The sequence below is a fragment of the Mytilus galloprovincialis genome, chromosome 1 (assembly GCF_965363235.1).
Source record: "Mytilus galloprovincialis chromosome 1, xbMytGall1.hap1.1, whole genome shotgun sequence".
Taxonomy (NCBI): Eukaryota; Metazoa; Mollusca; class Bivalvia; order Mytilida; family Mytilidae; genus Mytilus; species Mytilus galloprovincialis.
Window position 1 is genome coordinate 101771007 of NC_134838.1, and position 20542 is coordinate 101791548.

Below are 20542 nucleotides of genomic sequence, written 5' to 3' on the forward strand. Positions count from 1 at the left end.
ACTCACATATGAAACTGTTGTGTTAAGTTAAGGGCAAGTATAAATTCAGTGTTGAAATTCTTATTTAATGGTGTTTTTCTGCCGTATAATGCCATAAGCCAAAGATTTCTTATAAAAAAAAACCTGCTAGCTGAGTTACACATGACAAAAAAAAAATCCTACGTACGTTTTAACGTTAATTTAAATCATCTGTTATATTGGTAAATAATGCCATGTGACTAATGATAAGTGTTCTTATTTATGTCCAGCATAAGCCGTATTTTGGTGTTAATTTTTATTATATTGTATGATGGATTGACATAGAAATGTCTGCTTTGATTGTTTATATTATTAACCATTTTCTCCTGGGTGGCTTTATATATAAGGATGCATGCGGACACAAATTTATTCTTGAAATATCATAAATTACTAGCGATTTATTTGTTCTATTTGAAATAAAAGAATAGACATTTTCTGTGAGAATAGCCAGGTATTGTTAACAATCCTAAGCCAAACTACTTAACATTTCAAATGGGATAAAATCCGAAATAGATTGCATACCTCCATAACACTTGCGTATAGCATTTACAGAAATAATAAATTTGAAATATGATACAAGGAAAATTATTTTCGTTTTTAAAAACTTCATATTCGGCATTATATAACGCAACAGAGTTATGTACCTTAGATCACAAAATATGTTATCAGAATATTTTTAACTTTTGTCAGGATTACTAAAAGTACCTTTATTACCATTCTGTATACCTAGATACCAATAAAGCCGGAAGTCGTGCGTCGCGAAGGGATTATTCAGATAACTGTTTTGCGTGTTACGATAGGACGCTTTTCTTAAACTAATGTAAGTACATATTTTTCTGCGTAATTCATTTTTTTAGCAGTATTCAATTACTGCTTATACCAGGCAAATTATAGAAGAAAAAAATGGAAACTCTCATATATTATATGTATATTTCACTCTGTCTGGTTCTTATAAAGAGCTAAACTTTAAAGCTGTACGTCACGCTAGTTTGTTGAAGCATTTATTACGATTTTATACCTTTCAGACTGTATAAATCTTATGTTAAGACTTCTGTCTAGAATGAATGGTGCAAATCTTAAAACACAAAATCAAAACCAACTTAATTAATAATAAACAATATCACCATACTAAATGAGTCTATCTGATACTGTACGGTGTGTTGTAACAAATCGGTCAGTTTCGTTGTTTGTTGACAAAAAATCTTCGCGAATCTCATTCCTTTTATTGTGTGGACAAAGGCGAAAGCAGGTCTAGTAGCCGATCGAATCATACCGCCGGACCGTCCGTCCAAGTTTAAACTTTTTGTTTACTAAATACTTGCCCATGTTTTTCGCATTGTGCAAGGGAACTACAAATAGGAGCTTCCGAAATCTGTTATCAATCTTTATGTGAACATGCTATACCATGTAATGCAGTTTCAAACTCTTCGATCCTCATCTTCCTGTTCACCAATTATTTATATATTTTAACACATAATGGTCATGTATGAATTTTTTATGAATTCATATGTGTTTTTTACATTCGTGTTTTACGATCTATTAATTGATGTCAGTTTTGAACATAAATACACGCAAGAAAGGGGAAAAAAATGAAATTCATATTTTCAATCAGGAAAAAATTTAAGCCTTAAACTTACTTAAATGCACGTAATTGTAGATAAAGTACAATTAAATATAACGACGGATCCAAAATTTAAATAAAAGTAAAATAAAGGTATTATTAATATGAATAAAATGGTTTTTTTTTTCACGAAAAAAGAGGCTCGGGGAGGGTTACTGTTATCTGAATCTATAGGGAAAATGACAAAAAGCTGATAATACTTTTTCTTATCTCTATTTTTCTATAAAGGTAACTTATTAGTTATGTAAATACTCTCTTTGCATTTACAGAGATTAAATTTTGTAAATTAAGTTTTTATATAATCCTATGTTTTTGTTTATGTTTTTATTTTCAGAGAAATTCTGCAAAAGACACACATATAACATTTTTAAAGTGACAGTCATATTGAACAGTCAGACTTTGAACTATTATTTTATAACTTCAAATTTAGGCATATGAGTTACATACCATTTTTGTTAATTTTATTCAGGAGTTTTAAGTTTCTATAAAATAAAAGAATGATTGCAAATTTAATAAAAAAAAATAAGGCTTTAAGAGTTTTGAATGTTTTCATTATAAGTAAATTGTTAGAGTTCTGAAGTTAACTTGAGACGTTGTTAGATTTTGTTTATCACGCATTTTGATAGATAAACTCCACTTTTTCAGGTTCGAAATATTGAAATTTGGAAAAGCATTAGAATTGCATTTTAATTGAATAGTGACAAAACTTCTGCCATTACATGGACAAGCCAAGTGATAAACAAGATGTATCATGAGAAATCACGCAATATCTCAATATACGCATTCAATAAAACTGTCCACGATATAACAAATCCTTCTTAATAAACAACTACATGACATCATTTTTTTCTGAATAATTTCTTTGACATAATAATAAATATTAAAACAAAATTGCATTTCTGTTAAAACATATAATGCAAGTTTTAAAAGAAAAACAAAGTCTTTTTCTTTTAAAGTATTTCCTCGGTTACCAACAATTTAAGACCTCCCTGTATTTCTTATGGTAATTTTTATTTTCGTCGCTTTTTAGAATCTCTTCAAGGAAAGAGAACGTCACGTGACATATCAAAATCATTTTTTACTTATTATTTTTTCTGGGGTAAACGTCAATGAGACAGCAATTCAGCGACAAAAATACCAGAAACGTGATTGCAAAAAACATTTTAAGATGTGGTATATAGCTAAACTCTTCGTTTATTTAAACTCAAAGGATTGACTAGCGATATAGAAATGTTGACATTACTGTACTTTTAATGTCCGGCACAAAATAACTTGTCAAATTGGAGAGTCCGTATGGCTGTGCAAGATGTAAAATTGCGATGCCTTCCTGCTGGGAATATGAACATTAAATCCTTTGTACCATGAAATGTGAGTTTTACACTCATTGTACTTTAAAGAACTAATGCAACAACTACAAATGTATCTAAGGGGTCGATAGGCGATCTTTGCATTCTAGAATTTCTGTCACTATCTAAGTACCTTCATTTTCAGTGATAGATCAAATTCTCCACCCTTTATCGCGTTCAACCTTTGTTTTACAACCTAACTATAATTATTGCCAGCCGTCTCTCCGAATGCCAAAACATTGTTATAGGAAAAACACAGAAACCGTTAAAGGTGCGGGAAACTGAAGAATACAATGACTGATGACATATGTAATCAATGGGTACAATTTTAAATAAAAGCAAGAGTGCACCCACTAAAGAGTCTCGCCTTCTTAACTTAACATGATTAAATTTCATGACATATACCAAATAAAGTTATTCTATTGCCTAAAGTATCTGAAAAACGGACATAATTAAGAAAATAAATTATTGATCAATGAGCCAAGAAAATGAGGTCAAGGTCAGATGAACCTTGCCGGACAACATGAACACCAATCAATATTTCAATGAACCTAACATAGTTTATTTATAGAATGTAGTATCAAATAACAAGATCCAAGCACACAAACTCAATATCTAATACCAATGAACTATGCAAATGAGGTCAAGGTCAAATGAAACCTGTCAGTCGCACACGTACACCTTACAATCATTCCACATACAAATATTTGTTGACCTATTGCATGCAGTATATTTAAGTGTCGGATTTGGATCACGAAAGCATAACCTTGATCACTGAGGTCAGTTTAACCCTGTTTGACGAACTTAAAGACTTGAACAACATAACTCTAAAAGCATCAGTTGCTGAACCATGAAATTGAGGATCAAGAAAACTGGAAATATGACAGGCCGAATTAGTAAATACAGCATTCAACGTATAAAACATTCAGATCTATATATATTTGGAGGGAGAAGGGCATGAGCTAAGCTAAATGGAGATATTCGTACCCTCTGTTCACGAATGTTAATCAGTAACAATACTTTTCTGAGATCACAAAGGTGAAGGATTGTACAAAACACGACAAAGACTGCATGAACAAATAGACTGTTTGGTACTAATGTACGGAAAGTATGCAAAAAGATTAAAATCTGTAGAAATTTGACGTGTTCCGGGTTCGTAAAGTAAGTCCTTGTCTATATCAAACATTAAATCGTTATAAGTGTTTATATAAACTGTCGACGTATGGAATGCGTAATCTGGACAAACAAAAAGTAAAGGAAAATATAGACAACACATTACTGAAAAGCTATTTTGTCTGATATCATTGAGCTATTGTAAATAAAATTTTATCTAAAAGGCTTACATTTACAAAACATTTGAATTAAATGCACTGATCAAAATTACCCTACTTAGAAACATAAATGTTCGATCAATCTTATAAAAAACGATATTTACTTCAAGGTTTACGAATTTCTTCTATGTTCAATTAAAAATCAAAATGTAAATCGTTTATCAGTCTATGATTGCGTATTTTGAAATCATTGAAACAAGACAACTTTATTAAGAGCCCAGACTAAAATATCTATCAGCACACATCGAACATATATAGTGTGAGACGGATAGCATTTAGTTCCATCCTCTGTCTGATTTGACATCATTTTTATTTTTATTTTTTTGCTGATTATATTTTGTCAGGGTTTCCTATTCCTAATCTCCTCTACTTTGAATCTTTACTTACAGAACTTCTTGATTTTTTCGGGCTTTCAGGGGCGGAGTGGTCTAAGAAGCCAAACTACTGTATCCCTAGCCTGGCAACACTAAGGTTGTAAGTTCGAACCGCGCACATGGCAGGCACACTCGAGGCTAATTTTAATTGACAATGATTGTCAGTTTTCATTAGGACTGTCCTTGGTTCTCTCCGTGAACTCCGCTGCTTTCCTCTTGTTTCCTTTTGTTTTACTCCATCAAACTTTTATTATAGAGAAAAGTGCTTCCCTGTACTGATATTTGTTATATATTAGCTATTCTATCAGCGTAGTGATCGCGAATAATTGGGAATGGTACAGTTCTAAAACATTATTTTATCTCGAACATGTTCATGTGTCTGTTTTAAACATTTTCCATCTTAAGGTTATATTTTGTATGATTTTATTTTGCTTCCATCCTTTTATCGTCTCTATATTATTTTGGCCGCGATATAGGATTTTTGTGCAGAGGCGGCGTAAAGCAAACACAAATCGTCCCTGATATTCATTCATAATTATAAGACGCAGTAATTGTTTCCATACGGACATGGATAAAACTTACTTCATTGTGGTTATGTTGCAAAGATTTATGAAAGCAGACTGTGTCCATGGCGCTTGTATATAAGCTAGAGTCAATGTACTAAATTAAATTCTTTGGACGTTTAGTTTTCTTTGAACTTTGATGACGTTTTATTCAGTATGCCGTTATGCTTTGGAATGTATATAGTGCTCTCATTTTTCACCAGACAGAAAACAGTCGTGAGATAACTCGAGAATGGTTAAAGTGACACCATTTGAATTCAAACTTGCTATTATAGAACTATTTATTAACTCTTGTCATGAAGTTTACATCCTTTGCGAAATGGTCATGTTTGTATTAATAGTCATCAAAGGTACCAGGATAACGTTCCCTTTCTTCTAAAACGTTTATTAAGGTCTTTCCTTTTTCTATAAGGAAAGACCTTACTGTATTTCTTCTGGTTATTATTATTATTATTATTAAGGTCTTTCCTTTTACAAAAGGGAAAGACCTTACTGTATTTCTTCTGTTTATTATTATTATTCTTCCGCCAAACTTTGACGAAGTTAGCAGCCTAAACCGTAAGACATGTCGCTTCCATGTTCACACTTTGTATCGGTGTCATGAATACCTATCTGGAACTCACCCTGTTAGTCGAAATATTTTGTCGGTTCGGAGTAATCCCTCCGAAACCAAAAAACCTTGTTATCGTTCCAACACCGTAACCATAATAGGTAGAAAAAAAACAAAGGGTGAAATTTGTTCAGGACCAGACCCCAGTTCTTCGTTACATTTGGATCGAAAAGATTCAACGACTCATTGGTAGGGTTATGCCCCTATGAAAATTAACCGGTGTCGGTGGACCACCAAAACTCAGAAACCGTAAGTCATAGAGACCTAGGATCTTCACCATTCATCATCAATACATGTGACTTTGAAAAATACCTCAAGGTCAAATTTGTATGTTGACCTTGACCTTTGACCTAACACCTTGTTATGGGATAATCTCAGCAACCATTATACTTACAGAAGTTTTAAATAGTGGAAAATGTTTGGGTCATTACCGCGCAACTTTGTTACATTTTGACCGGAGAGATTTGACCTTTTTTTAAGGGGCATAAAGCCTGTTTTAGGTTTCTGAAAAGACTAAATCAGCTTTTTCTATATAACCAAAGGTCCAAGACCCATGGGGTCTTCAGCAATGACATTGGGGACTAATGACCTTGACAAAGGTCAAGGTCAAAGGTCAAGGTCATGTCCCATATAGGGAATTTAGTGTTTTTAACCTTATATAAAGGATTTTCAGTGTGTTTTAAAAGCTTTTCAATACATTCTACGTCTTTTTGAACATTTATTTTACATTACAAAAGGAAAGACCTCTCAATTGTTCAAGAACAATTGACAGTTTAATTATTATTATTATTCTTTCCGCCAAACTTTAAGGAAATTTCCCAAAAAAAGTACGCGACATGTTGAAATGATATTAGGTATCTAGTATCGGTTGACCAAAAACTATCTTGTGGTGAGGGCACGACCCCGTAACATTTCCTTTATAGGGGTTATCTCCCCTAACACCGAAAAACTTGTTATCATTCTAACTCCATAACCATAATAGGTAGAAAAAAAACAAAGGGTGGAATTTGTTCAAGAACTGACCCTGGTGCTTCGTTACATTTGAATCGAAAAGATTCAACGACTCATTGGTAGGGTTATGCCCCTTTGAAAATTAACAAATGTCGGTTGGCCACTAAAACTCAAAAACTGTAAGTTGTAGCCACCTAGGATCATCACCAATGATCATCAATTCACATGAACATGAAAATTGACCTAAGGTCAAAGGTCAAGGTCATGACCTAGATTTTGACCTTAGCTTGTTATCGGATTTACTAAATAACTGTAAAAGATGGCTGATAAAATGTAACGGAGAAAATATGTGTCTTGTCGAGATCTACATTTGTTATGTTGGGTTGAAAATCATTGGACCAACTGTTATGGAACTAGGGCACCAAAACTGTTTTTGGGGTCCGAAATGATGATTGTTGGCTTATAACTCAAAAGTGGTTACAGATAGAAAGAAACTTTGAATTGCAAAAATGATCAGCATAATAAGATCTACAAAGTTAAGTCAAGGTCAGAGGTCAAGTCACTAGCAACGACATAAAACACCATAGCAACCACATATTTTTGAACTTAGAAGACTATGAATAATATAAATATGACATTTTTATTACTGGAAATGACATTTTTGTCCCTAGCAATGACATACAAGTCCTCAGCAATCACTTATTTTTTTTTAACTTTAAAAACTATGAATAGTACATATGACAGTTTTAATAACTTATTTTAATATATTTATCCTTAGGAATGATTTTTTCCCTAAGCAACCACTTATGAACATAAAAGTCCTTAGAAACCATATATTTTTTAACTAAGAAGGCAATTAATAAAAGAAAAAAGGAAAGACCATTCAATTGTTCATGAACAATTGACTTTTTAATTCTCGTTTATAATCGTTTACCGCGAAATTAGCGTAATCTAGAAATTCTCAGCGTCTATATCTAAGTTTAAGAACGAATTGAAACCCGTTTTCTTCTGATAATTGATGTGTTTCCCTAAATTTTAGTTTGTAATCAGGTTTGTTTTCGTTTACCCAATTTATAACTATTGAACAGCGGTAAACTACTGTTACCTTTTTTTATAGATACAAGGCTATTTATTTGCGGAAAAGTAAATTGGACAAAATAACCGAATTTTCAAACATTCAAATTTTTATCAAAGGGTCAAAGAGATTTCTTTTACTTCCATATAACGTAATTGACACTGACAAGGCTCATCACCATGATCAACACCTATATATATATATATATATATATATATATATATATATATATATATGTCAGCATTACAGAATTATCTGACTCTTTAACTCTTTAACTATTTCTTTCTTTTCTTTTATGTTGTTTTTTTTTACCTGTAGATCGTATTATATTGAATTTTTACATCTGTTTGCTTTACATGCATGCTTATTATATCAATATTGAATGTATTCATTTTAGGGAAGAGACTTCATAAGTATGATTTACTTTTGTCCAATCCATTTTGCTTAAATTTTGTAAATAAAATATGTTAAGCTAAATTGGCATTCGGAGAAAATAATTTAGGTGAAACAGAAGCAATGTTCTCTGTTTTTTATAATTTATTTACTGGAAACCAGTTCGAAAGAGGTGTAGCCACAACAATTATATCTTAGGAAACACACGAAAAGTAAAATGTCTTATGCACGTTGCGTGTATGATATTGATTTTGATAAAAAAAAAACAAACAAACAAAAAAAAAAAACAACATGAAAATCTTGGATAATAACCATGATTTATTTCTAGACAATTAACTGAACCATGTCAATCGCTTAAGCAAACAATATCGATATCAGTATCGATATATTGCATATCTTGCGTTAATATTCTTAAAAACAACAATTTCGATGTAGATCATTTGACTTACAATAGAGAATTAATCATTGTATGTGCTTTTCATTTGCTCAATTAAAAAGAACTGATGTAATCGTTATGTGAAGTAACATAACTAAACCACGACCAACTGAAAAAAGTAGGAAAAAAATCACTGTTCACTCGCCGCGATATATATCCTTTTTATGCTGATACGGCGTAAATAAAAACCAAACACTGTCTGAATACTTCTTGATATGACGACGTTACTACCCGTGATATATATTAAATCAACTTCCCTGTGAATTATTAACAATTTGGTGGGCGTAAATTTGGTAGCTAACGCCCTTTAAAAGATTCCCCAAGACGCTTCGTAATTTCTAACCGGCCATTCACCTATGCAATGTGAATACCTTTTGTGTGACGACTGTCATTTGTATATATATGGCATACATCAATCAAACTTAAGGTAAGATGTTATAACAACATATCTATTTATTTCCCAACTGTAATAAAATATTGCACGTGTATTTATTCGGTGTCCGTCTTATTTTGTTGGCATATTCATTTCAAAGTATGTTTATGGAATAAACTGTTTTTCGTGTTTTTAACCATTTGTGTTATTTATATTCTTTTAAAATAATACTTGTAGTTTCATAATTAATAAAAGAGGGATTATGCATTGAAAGGTGAGCAAGTAAGTATGTTTATACTTTTCGATTAATTCCTTGTTTTCAGCAAGAAATGGATAAGTCTTCTGTAAACACATTTGCTTTACATTATATTTTTTAATTTTTTGTGTGAAACACCACAACAATGAATCTTACTGCATGCATGTTCGGTTATATTTAGATATACATTATATTCTTCAATTAACACTACCAATAATTAATAGACATTGAATGTCCCTCGTGTTGGAGACGATAAATTGCACATTGCAAAAGGGTAGTTGCTGCTACAATCATAACAAGTCTGTGGCTGTTTTGCTACTAGGTAAAATATATGGCATGTATTAAATTCAAGTGCTAGTCAACAATTCGTGCCTTTTCTGGTTCATTTATTTTAGCAAGAAAATTGATTGATAAATCATTTTAATAAAAAAGAATAGTGAACTATCTATCCCATTTAAGATCGCAATCGTATTGTTTCACAAAAACTGTCTATGTAAAAAAACTAATCATAGATACCTGCATTAAATTTTATGTTTACGCCAGACGCGCGTTTCGTCTACAAAAGACTCATCAGTGACGCTCGAATAAAAAATACCAGAGCATTGAGGACCAAAAATTCCAAAATGTTTTGCCAAATACAACTAAGGTAATCTATTCCTGAGGTAGAAAAGCCTTAGTTTTTAAAAATTCAAAGTTTTGTTAACAGTTTATAATTATGAACATATCAGTGATATCTCAAGTCAACACAGAAGTGCTGACTACTGGGCTGGTGATACCCTCGAGGAAATAAATCTCCACCAGCAGAATATTAAAAAGATTTCTCATATGTTTTTTTTTTCTTCAAGTCTTTTGACTTTCAACAATTTGGACATGTGGGATGATACTTCATGTCCAATGATGAATTTATAGATATATGTAATCTTTATATAGTTACCAGAGGCTTATGTACCCATGGCACTAACACCTATACAGAGCATATATTTACAATTTTTACCTCCTGTACACATTGCTACATACCAGTTTTCCATTTTACCGAAGTACTAACTATGTGTCCTTTAAAAAGATCCAAGTTCTATTAGTAATTTTCTTATAAAACAATGCACTTTTCACATATAAAAATTACTAAGTTTGATAAATACTATATCATACTATAACACCTCATTTAAAAATTGACATGTTGTCTTCAATATACCTATTTCAACATACCATAACATTGATTTTAACAACACAATCTATCTTCATACAATTATCATGAACATAATGAACAATTGTCCTTAGAAGGAAAGATAAAACACAAGGAAATGATAAAAACAACTTGCTTATCGTGTAACTCTGGATGATTAACGGAACTGTATAATAAATAACAAAAAGAAATAATAAGACAGACAGGACTTAAGAAGACATTTTTGTTCAATAAACTGAATGTGACTTTTTTCCTTTGTAATACTAGTTATTTCAAGCATTTCTGTTAAGTTTTGTCATAATCAGTTCAATAGTTTGAGAAAAATCTAGTATAATGAAAGACGACATCTACAGCGATTCGAGCAAAATTTCTTCGACACAGCCAAACCAAGCCGCATCAAGATAGAATAGAGTGTGGACCAATAAATGATTAAATATCTATCATATCTCCCTACAAACAGTTGCATATGATACACAAGATGATTTTTGGAAGATAAATACCACTAATGGACCTCTTTGTTTTCTTTATAGGGTCTCTTTTTGTCAATTTATGCCTCTCATTTCCTCAAAATTTCAAATTTTCAGGACAAAAAATTAAAATAATGGGGTAATTTTCACTCAGTTATGGTAGAAATGTTATGAGAAATGAGTAATTGAAGCATTTTAGCAGAATGAACAATCCATATAAAAGTTTACTGTCTCCAAGGAGGTTTCAGTAAGTCCTTACGTAAAAATTAAATTTACGCCGCGTTCCAAAGAGGGACATAAAAGGCTTCTCTTTTAGTAAATAATTTGTTGTTACGCCATTAAAATAATTTCATCTACTTATAACTATATATTTATTTAAGTATTTCCTAGGAAAATGTTCTATCATAGCAGAATATAAGAAATAAGGAGAAAAAGCCCCCCCCCCCCTTTTGTATGGCTTGTTCTGTCAACTGAATATTCATGATAGAGTCCTATTTCAAGACAATTTTAGATTATAGCTCTTCATGTTTTATATAAGCTTTGGATTTCAAATATTTTGACCACGAGCATCACTGAAGAGACATGTATTGTCGAAATGCGCATCTGGTGCAACAAAATTAGTACCGTTGATTTTATTATCATAAAATGTGTTTTTGAGACTCAATTCACTCAGAATATTTCATGGTTTTGAATTATTTCACTTAAATAGAAAGAAATTTTAACACATGAGATTACTCACAAGGTCAAAGGTGCATGTACAGCTTCCCATATTAGGTGCAATACCACCATTGATTTTCCCCTATTAGTCTTTGTTAAATTTGCACTTTTCAAAAAAATGTGCAGAATTTATCTTTGTTTCAAATAAAGAAATACTTGGCATGAGTAAAGTTTTATCCTGTCCAGTTCTATAGAAAAAAATTCACATAAAATTTCATTGCATATAAGAAAATAACCATCATTGGAAGTTAACCAATCAAATTTCTCCCCTTATTTTATCTGTGTACAAGGTTTAGTCACCATGTAACCTCAAGATTACAAAATTTTCTATAGAAATCCCAAATAAAAAATAATGGTGTTTTGAAATACCCAAGACATATGTTTATGACACAGAAATGGTTTTACTGCAATAAAATGTAAGATTAATTACCTACAACTGTCAAATTCAAGGGAATATTTTTTAGACCTACTTTCGTATACAACCGGATGTGATGTACCATGATTTGGTGGTATTGCACCTTAAATTTCCAGCATTGCGACAAAACAAATGGGCCCTTCAAATTTTAATTTGAACCATGGATGAGGAGCTTTGTTTTGCATCAATGCCCCTGTCACTATGATGCAGCACCAAGAACATAAACATCTGACTTAAATACTAAGAACCAATATCCAAATATATATTTTTTCTTAAAGCATCAGAGTGCAATCGTCCAATTAACTGAATACAATCATTTAAAATGCCCATTTCATCTGCCGAAAGAGCTGCCCAGATCCTCAAATAAACAAAATTTAATCTGTTCACCTTTATTTTCGATAGCCTATTATAGCGATAACGTACCTGGTTGAATAATACCCATCATACTAAAACAGTAATTTATGATGGCTTAGGGTTTAATGGCTAAAGGTTTAAGTTATTTGCATTTACAATTTTATAAAACATGTACAAGTGTTGTGTAAACAAACAGGAAATAAAAGTGCAATTCGAGACGGATGCGTCGTATAGAAATCGACCATAAGCAATTGAGTATCAAAAACGTTTTTTTTTTTTTTTATTAATTTCAGGTTCAAACATCTTTAAACCTGAGAGTCTGTAAATGTTTGAAATTAAGTTGATATAGGTACCCTACAAAAAAACAAACATTCATCTTTTTATTTGAATGTGCCAAAATCAATCGATGTCTTTTACATGTACATGTATATGTACAGTTGCATGAGATCGATTTCTATCCGAGGCAGCTCACATATTAAAATAAGAAGTATCGGAGATATATATAAGGAGCTGATAGTTGCTACATTGTCTGAGATAATCATTTCTGGATAGAAAGGTCCAATCAGTGCATTATAATGTCCTCTTCCGGAAGACCATATTAACGAAATTGTTTGTGACCCGAGAAATATAAAAGGTCACAGGTGTATGACATTATGTTTTGACTATACTATTCTCGGGTTAAAGCAGAGACAATTTGTGTCTCTTGTAATAGTAAATGTTGATAAAAAAAAATTGCGAGTCGGACCAGGTATAGTTTACACCTTAATAAAAATGTTATTGATAATTTAAATACAAGATAAAAAGAAATACACTTCAAAACAACCTGAGTTTGAGATCTTGAACTATGTATTTAGATAGGAGTCCAGACAGGCCTTACCAAATAAGAAACTATTTTAGTATGTTGACTTATATGGAGTTGTATAAACGTGGGATATATATATCCTTTTCTATGATAAATACCTGTCTTTTATATGTCCAAAATATATGTGTTAATTGTCAATTTAAGTCAAATAAATATCCATCGTTTGTCTATTTCAACATGCACATATTAATATAGATGTACCTTGCGTATTGACATAAAAAGTGTCATTTCTGCACTAAAATGTCAAGATTATATCATCGTATTTGATTTTCATTAAAATTAGTATATTTTTGATAAGACTACATCTATACTATTTTGTAATTTTAGAGGCCAAATATTGTGTTTATTAGACCTTTTTAGATCTTTATGCTTAAAAAATCATTTTGATATTTTGTAAATAAACTTAAAAGATTATGGACGCTTAACGTAGTTTTAAACAAAATGTTGCAAAAGTCACTATCTCAGCTAACCCACTTTGCAAATCCGCATAACTATTAACTGTTTTTGTTTTGTTCTTGTATTCGAGATCGTCCGAACAATTAATTGTACACAGATTTTGAGAATGTCTAAAATACTGACATTCAGATCGTCTGAGATACTGACTTGATCGTGAATTTATATAGAACCAGAAGCCTATCTTCTGATAAAATAAGTACAATTCGTTAAGCATTCTTGGTATTGAACATTGAACACTCAACATTTAACATTTGATTAAGTGTTGTACAGTCTGATTCGGAAAAAGTACGGAAATGTAACCAGTTTGAGATCGTAATTCGTAACTACTCCTGTTCTTCAATATTTTAATGTCGCTTTTTAATAATTATAAAATCGTTTGATACAATCAAAACTTCTTTCAATCCTAAATACAATTATTGAAAAGAAATGATGTAATTATTCATATCATCTTTTCAGAGATTGTAACATTTCAGTAGGGTCCCTTGAATGACTATTGTAATCTGCCATAATTATCTCGAAACAAATCTACATGGAACTATAATGAATCTTAATTAACAACAATGTAACATTCCATTTAATTTACTATCCACAAACGCAAAACAGAAAGTAATTTGTTCTGCATTATTAAAATAAATTAATTAACCATACGTTGCAATTTTCTAAATTTTGGTAAGAAACTTTCTTGAAACTATAAACAATATGCTTTAGCTTGACCAACGTACAATGTAAGAAAACAATTTCAAAATCACCAGTGATTGCAACTTTCAATTTCTTTTAGTTAGTTCTAATAATAAAAATTGATAACAACGCAAGAAATGGTGTCATTGTGACCATACAACTAACTTAAACCAACTTTGAAAGTTAAATAAAAATTCGGTATTAAAAAAAAAACATTTTATTGACATTTATGTTATTATTGACTACTAAATTACGGAAAAACTTGTCAAGATTGTTTTTTTTTTATACTTGGAATAATAACCCGAGTGCCGAGGAGAAATTTCAATTACGCCCACCACAGGCTAGACAAAAGTCAAGTCTTAAAACACACTGTCGGTTAGATAACACTTTGCATTTTATGAAAATGAAAGATCCATCTTCCTATACAACATGTGCAACAATTTAAAATGTCGATCTTTAAATTTCAGAAAACATGAAGAGAATGATGATTTTTATTCAACTTTTAATCTGTGCAATCGTCAACAAGGTGTTAAGTTTTGAATGTGATATATCGCAAGAGGTATGTGAAACATCTCTAAACATAGAACACCAGCTGACCATGATGCATCCGACAGAAAAAGCTGTGTATCCAAAAAATGGTAAACTTTATAAATATGACGTTACTAACACGAAAGACGCAGCACAGATAACAGTAGATGACGTGATTACAGCAGACGGATGGGAAACTGCTCGTTTGGTTGTTGTAGCAAATGGAACAATGCCAGGTCCTCCAATAATTGTCTATGAAGGTCAAACGGTTATTGTTCATGTAACAAACCATTTGAAATCTGAAGAGGTTACAATTCACTGGCATGGACTTCCACAGGAAGGAAGTCCCTATATGGATGGTGTGCCTTTTCTTTCTCAGTGTCCAATATCAACAGGTCAAACATTTATTTATAAATTTATAGCATCGCATAAAGGAACATACTGGTATCATTCTCATGTCGGATCTCAAAGGTCAAAAGGACTATTTGGTGCGTTTATAATTAGGGAAAGAAAACCAGTTGAAATTGAGGAACACATCTTAACAATTCAGGAGTGGAATCATGATTGGGACTCTGACATGGAAGACGCTAGAATGGTGTTTGGTGGATATGACAACCGTGAGAAATTTCAGGTTTCAAGATCTTTAGATGGACAATATTTCAGTTTACTGAAAGCTCATTCTGGATTGATTAATGGAAAAGGACGATTCTGGGATTCTCATAAAAATACTCACAATGAAGCTCCTCTTGAAATATTTACCGTCAAACAAGGAAACAAATACAGATTTCGAATCATTGGAGTTGGCGCTCTTTATCCTTGGACTATATCAGTCGATGGTCATAAAATAACTGTTGTTGCATCTGATGGTTTTGATGTAGAACCACAGATTGCAGATTCTGTAATTATTAATGCTGGTGAGAGGTATGACGTCATCATTGACGCTGATCAACCTATTGGAAATTATTGGATAAGAGCAAAAACTCTAGAATCAAACCGTAATACATCGGTTGAAGCTATACTCCATTACCAAGGGGCTTCAGATACCGAACCGTTATCAACTCATCGTACCTGTACAGATACCGATAAATGTTTGGTAGTAAATTGCTTTTTCACATATTATCCACAAAATGACTTTACATTATGTTTACCTGTTGACAAATTAAAACATAAATCGGACAACGATCAAGCACCTAAAGTCATTCAAGGAAAATTTACAGAATATTTCCTAAATTTTGCCTTTCCTGGAAAATCGTTTACCCCAGGCTCTGTGAATGGCAGAAGATTCATTTCGCCAACGAAAATAGCACTGGCTAATCCAAAGGATTTGGACTATCCATGTGATAACACTGAGTGTGACGAGCAAAAAATTTGCACGTGTACATATTCATTAAATCTTAAACATGGAGATACCGTTCAAATGATATTTCTCAATATGGGTAGCGGGAAAGGCTGGGCACATCCAATTCATATGCATGGACATACTTTTTATGTACTGAAAATGGGATATGCACAGTACGACAACGGAACTGGAGAAATGATAGGAGAAAATAAAGATATAGATTGCAGAGGTGGAGTAGCTAAGAACGAAAGTTTCTGTAACGATGCCACATGGAGTAATTCATCATGGGTTAATGGCAATATTCCGGATTTAGAATTGAAGAAGCCGGTACGCAAGGATACTATTATAGTTCCGAGTGGAGGATATGTTGTAACACGTATAGTTGCCGATAATCCAGGAGTTTGGTTTATGCATTGTCATATTGAACTTCATGCTAATGATGGAATGGCAATTATTATTAATGAATCTTATGCTAATCATCCATCTCCGCCACAAAATTTCCCACGCTGTCACAGTTTTCAAGAATATGATTCAACGATTACGCAAAGGCCAGAGGATGACGATTTATTCGAAATAAATGGTGAGTCTTATTTTCATCTAAGCAAAACGTACCTAACATAACGAAAACAAATTTCCCTGAATTTCATACGTAACAATACATATTTTATTTAAACAAATGCTGTAACCGGGATATGTTTTTAAATGTGATGTCCGGTACGACGAAACAATCATTGGATTTAAAACTAGAATCATAGAGTCACACGAATTGATACAATTTGCATCGACAGAGTTGCCATATGCTGCTACGTATGAACTATCTATTTTTCCATGAATAACACTGTTTAACCAGTTTTGATCAGAAACAGTTATTTCGATCTTAACAAAATCTGAAAAGTCTGAACACTAAATTACTCAGTCATGTTCGGTCTTTCGTTTGATATTCAGTCTTATCCATTGTGGTAACTTCAGGACTGTTCACACATTTCGCCTGCAGTGATTTTAATACTGTTATGTAGTTTTAAAAGACATTTCCGTATGCTGTTGATATGTAGCTATTGAAAAGTCTGAACATACATTCGACATATCTTAATTGACGGCAAGTGAATTGTCTGAACAGTTTTGAATTTACTGCAGAGAATAGGTCTGAAAATTGACTGCGAGACTTGAAATTACAAAATAATTCATTGATCAATCTTTTGAAAGATGTTCAGTTTAATCTGATAAAATAAGGTTCGGGTTTGTTTTTTCATTTGCAGTCTGACGGTGAGATGCTGGCTTTTTCACAATTCATAAAATAGACATCGTTTGTTTAATTGATAAAAATATTATTCATAAAAAGTACTTAAATTTATATGAATGACACAATCTACATATATAATTAGTTTATTGGAACAGTTTTGAAAGTTACCTTTGGTATATATTTTTTTCAGATCTCTATACAGAAAGAAATTTTTGGATAATGTTTGGTGTTCTATGTGCAGTGATAGTATTGCAGTTTATCATTATATTGTGTAAATGTTGTTGTGAACGATCAAAGGACAAACCTGAAAAATCATATGACAATAATGGTCATTTCAATTCTGGTTTTAATTCGAAAATATAATATTGTGAATTCGTTTATGGATAACAATTTTCGTGGAATAAGGAAAACTTTCATTTTCGTTGGTACTTTGTGATTTTGTGGTTTGCCAAAGTCTGATTACACTCGTACAGAAAATTTGTCATTCGTTGGACATTGGAATTCGTGGATCCATAGTTACCACGAAATACTTAAAAAAAATGGTTTCAAACGAAAATAAAAGAATCCATAGTGAAAGTTATCATAGCATTCTTAAATGTTCTGTAATTAGCAATTTATTCCACAAATCACTAACAATTTGATTGTGTACATATTTTATACCGATTTGAGGTTATAACACAAATTTGCTATTTACACCTGCAAAGATTACTTATACAATGCAAAAAGGGTTATAACTTCTTATAATTCAATTTCTCAAGAAATTTAGAAAAACAAGTCTTTTTGGTTAATTTTACTTTTTAATGTAAAGTTTATTTCTTTCGACGAAATATGTATCTTAAATTTTATATTATAGATATGTTCAAGTTACTCTCGGTTGTTTTTTTTTTTATCATTATTATTAAAAATCTCGTTAAGTTGGGAGTATTTATGCCATATCAACAGCTTGGTTGCAGGATATGAGGATTCAACAAAACACTATTTCAATTCATACTGAACATAAATGTTATCAGCGCAGACGTGTGTCTCCATCTTGGATAAACGTAAATGAACTAGCTGCACGTTTTGTCAAAAAAATGTTATACCTGTTTTCAATTCATGTTGTTGTTTCTTTTTTTTTTTTTTTGTAACATGTCTAAAATGAATTTGCACATACGTCTGATCATTATGTTTAGATGAGATGTTTAACCCGGGTTTTCCAAAATATGCACTGTAAATATGTATCGATTTATATAATACCTTGTGTTGAGGACATTTATAAATCTCTTTTTTCTCAATTGTGTCGAATATTCATTTATATTTTTATCTTGATTTTTTTCTTACGTTAAGAATGCGCTTTTGATAGTCCTTATTAAAGTGCTTTTAAAAAGACATACCAGAATTTCACTCCATATTTAGTGAAATGTATACGTACGTACTATTTTATCTGAAACCCATTAAATATAAAGGGAAAAAATTGAACGTTTTATCATTGTGGAGTTATTAAATGTCACCTTGGACCAATTTAGAAAAGACATGTCTGATAACCTTTCAACGTGTCTTTAGTATTTTTATCAATGTTATCTACATGGTACTCATTTTTTAAGTTCATGAATATTACATATGGCTATTTCATAATTTATTAAAATATAATTTGACAACATGTATCTCTCGTTTTTATAAATGTCTTGTTACAAAACTTTGAATTTTTCGTAAAACTCAGGATTTTTTTTTATCCAAAGAATAGATTACCTTAGCCGTATTTCGCACAACTTTTGGGAATTTTGGGTCCTCAGTGCTCTTCAACTTTTTACTTGTTTGGCTTTATAGCTATTTTGATCTGAGCCTCACTGATGAATCTTATGTAGACGAAACGCTCGTCTTGCATATTAAATTATAATCCTGGTACCTTTGATAACTATATATAACTTCTCTAAATAAATGCAAAACTAGTAATGATATTTTCAGGAATTTATCCGTACTTGAGACAATCGTCGATGATAAACACTTATTTTCAGCTTTGGTTACAGGAACAATTCAACTTTCCAACTTGTGTTGGTTATAAAAATAATATCAATATGACTAATTTATATGTTGTGGTCTTAATATGTTGTAACAAAAGGCAAAATATAATTTTTCATGAAAATGTTATGTAATAAAGACTTCATACATACAGTCTTTAGTATGAACATGTAGATGCTGATGTGAAATAACATAAAATAATACACTCGTAGTATAAGCCCTGTTAAACTAAATATGATCCGCTTGATCAGTTCGTAGTCACATTAGACGTATATCATAAAATGAAAATTTGATGTGACGGTATGGTATGTAAATATAGCATCCTTTACGACAGCCGGATAAGTTGAAGGTACATCATCTACGTGCCAATATACATGAAATACTGTGTTATAATCCTAGATAAAGCCGACAAAGGAAGGCATTAATCGACTAAAGTAAGCTAGTTGTGTGTTAAGCCGAGTTGTTTGAGTGTTCTATGTCCCTAGAAACTATGCAGACGATGTGATAGAGTTATGGGTTCGAATTCTTAGTAGGGAGCGCAAATTTGCTGATATATCATTATTGTGTTAAACTTAAGACGAAGTATTTATCTATTGATTTCGAACAACAACGCCATAAACAGCACTTCAAAAAAAACTTGTGAAATGGCAATAAAAAAACCAACATAAATTAAGAAGAAAGCATTTCAACCAACCTTTAGGGTCATTCAAAGAACACAGTTAAGTCAGCTGCATATCTTCACATGAGTGCCTCCCCGTGCTTCAGGTTTATGCTCTTATAATATACTAGATTATGGAGTGTGTGTCCGAGCGAGAACTGCTCTCTATGGTCGGGTTGTTGTCTCTTAGGCACATTCCCCATTTCCATTCTCAATTTTATTAACATGTATATATAATTTGACAATGAGGGTCGGTTGAGAACAAAATTTACGACACAAGATATTATTTCAGTTTCCAAA

The 20542-nt window shown here is 31.8% G+C and overlaps 1 protein-coding gene across 4 annotated transcripts; it reads left to right on the forward strand.

Annotated features, from left to right (window-relative positions):
• Nucleotides 1-743: 743 nt before the first annotated feature.
• On the forward strand, nucleotides 744-19223 carry LOC143047609 (uncharacterized). Of its 4 annotated transcripts, none has more exons than XM_076220750.1 (3): nucleotides 744-838; nucleotides 14947-16926; nucleotides 17777-19223. In XM_076220750.1, exons 2-3 carry the CDS (start codon nucleotides 14952-14954, stop codon nucleotides 17947-17949), a joined length of 2148 nt encoding a protein of 715 aa, XP_076076865.1. In that variant the 5' UTR covers nucleotides 744-838; nucleotides 14947-14951; the 3' UTR covers nucleotides 17950-19223. The 4 variants fall into 4 exon arrangements, with proteins under 4 accessions (XP_076076865.1, XP_076076886.1, XP_076076875.1 ...); XM_076220771.1 differs by lacking the exon at nucleotides 744-838 and adding an exon at nucleotides 9084-9145; XM_076220760.1 differs by lacking the exon at nucleotides 744-838 and adding an exon at nucleotides 9198-9373.
• Nucleotides 19224-20542: the final 1319 nt, after the last annotated feature.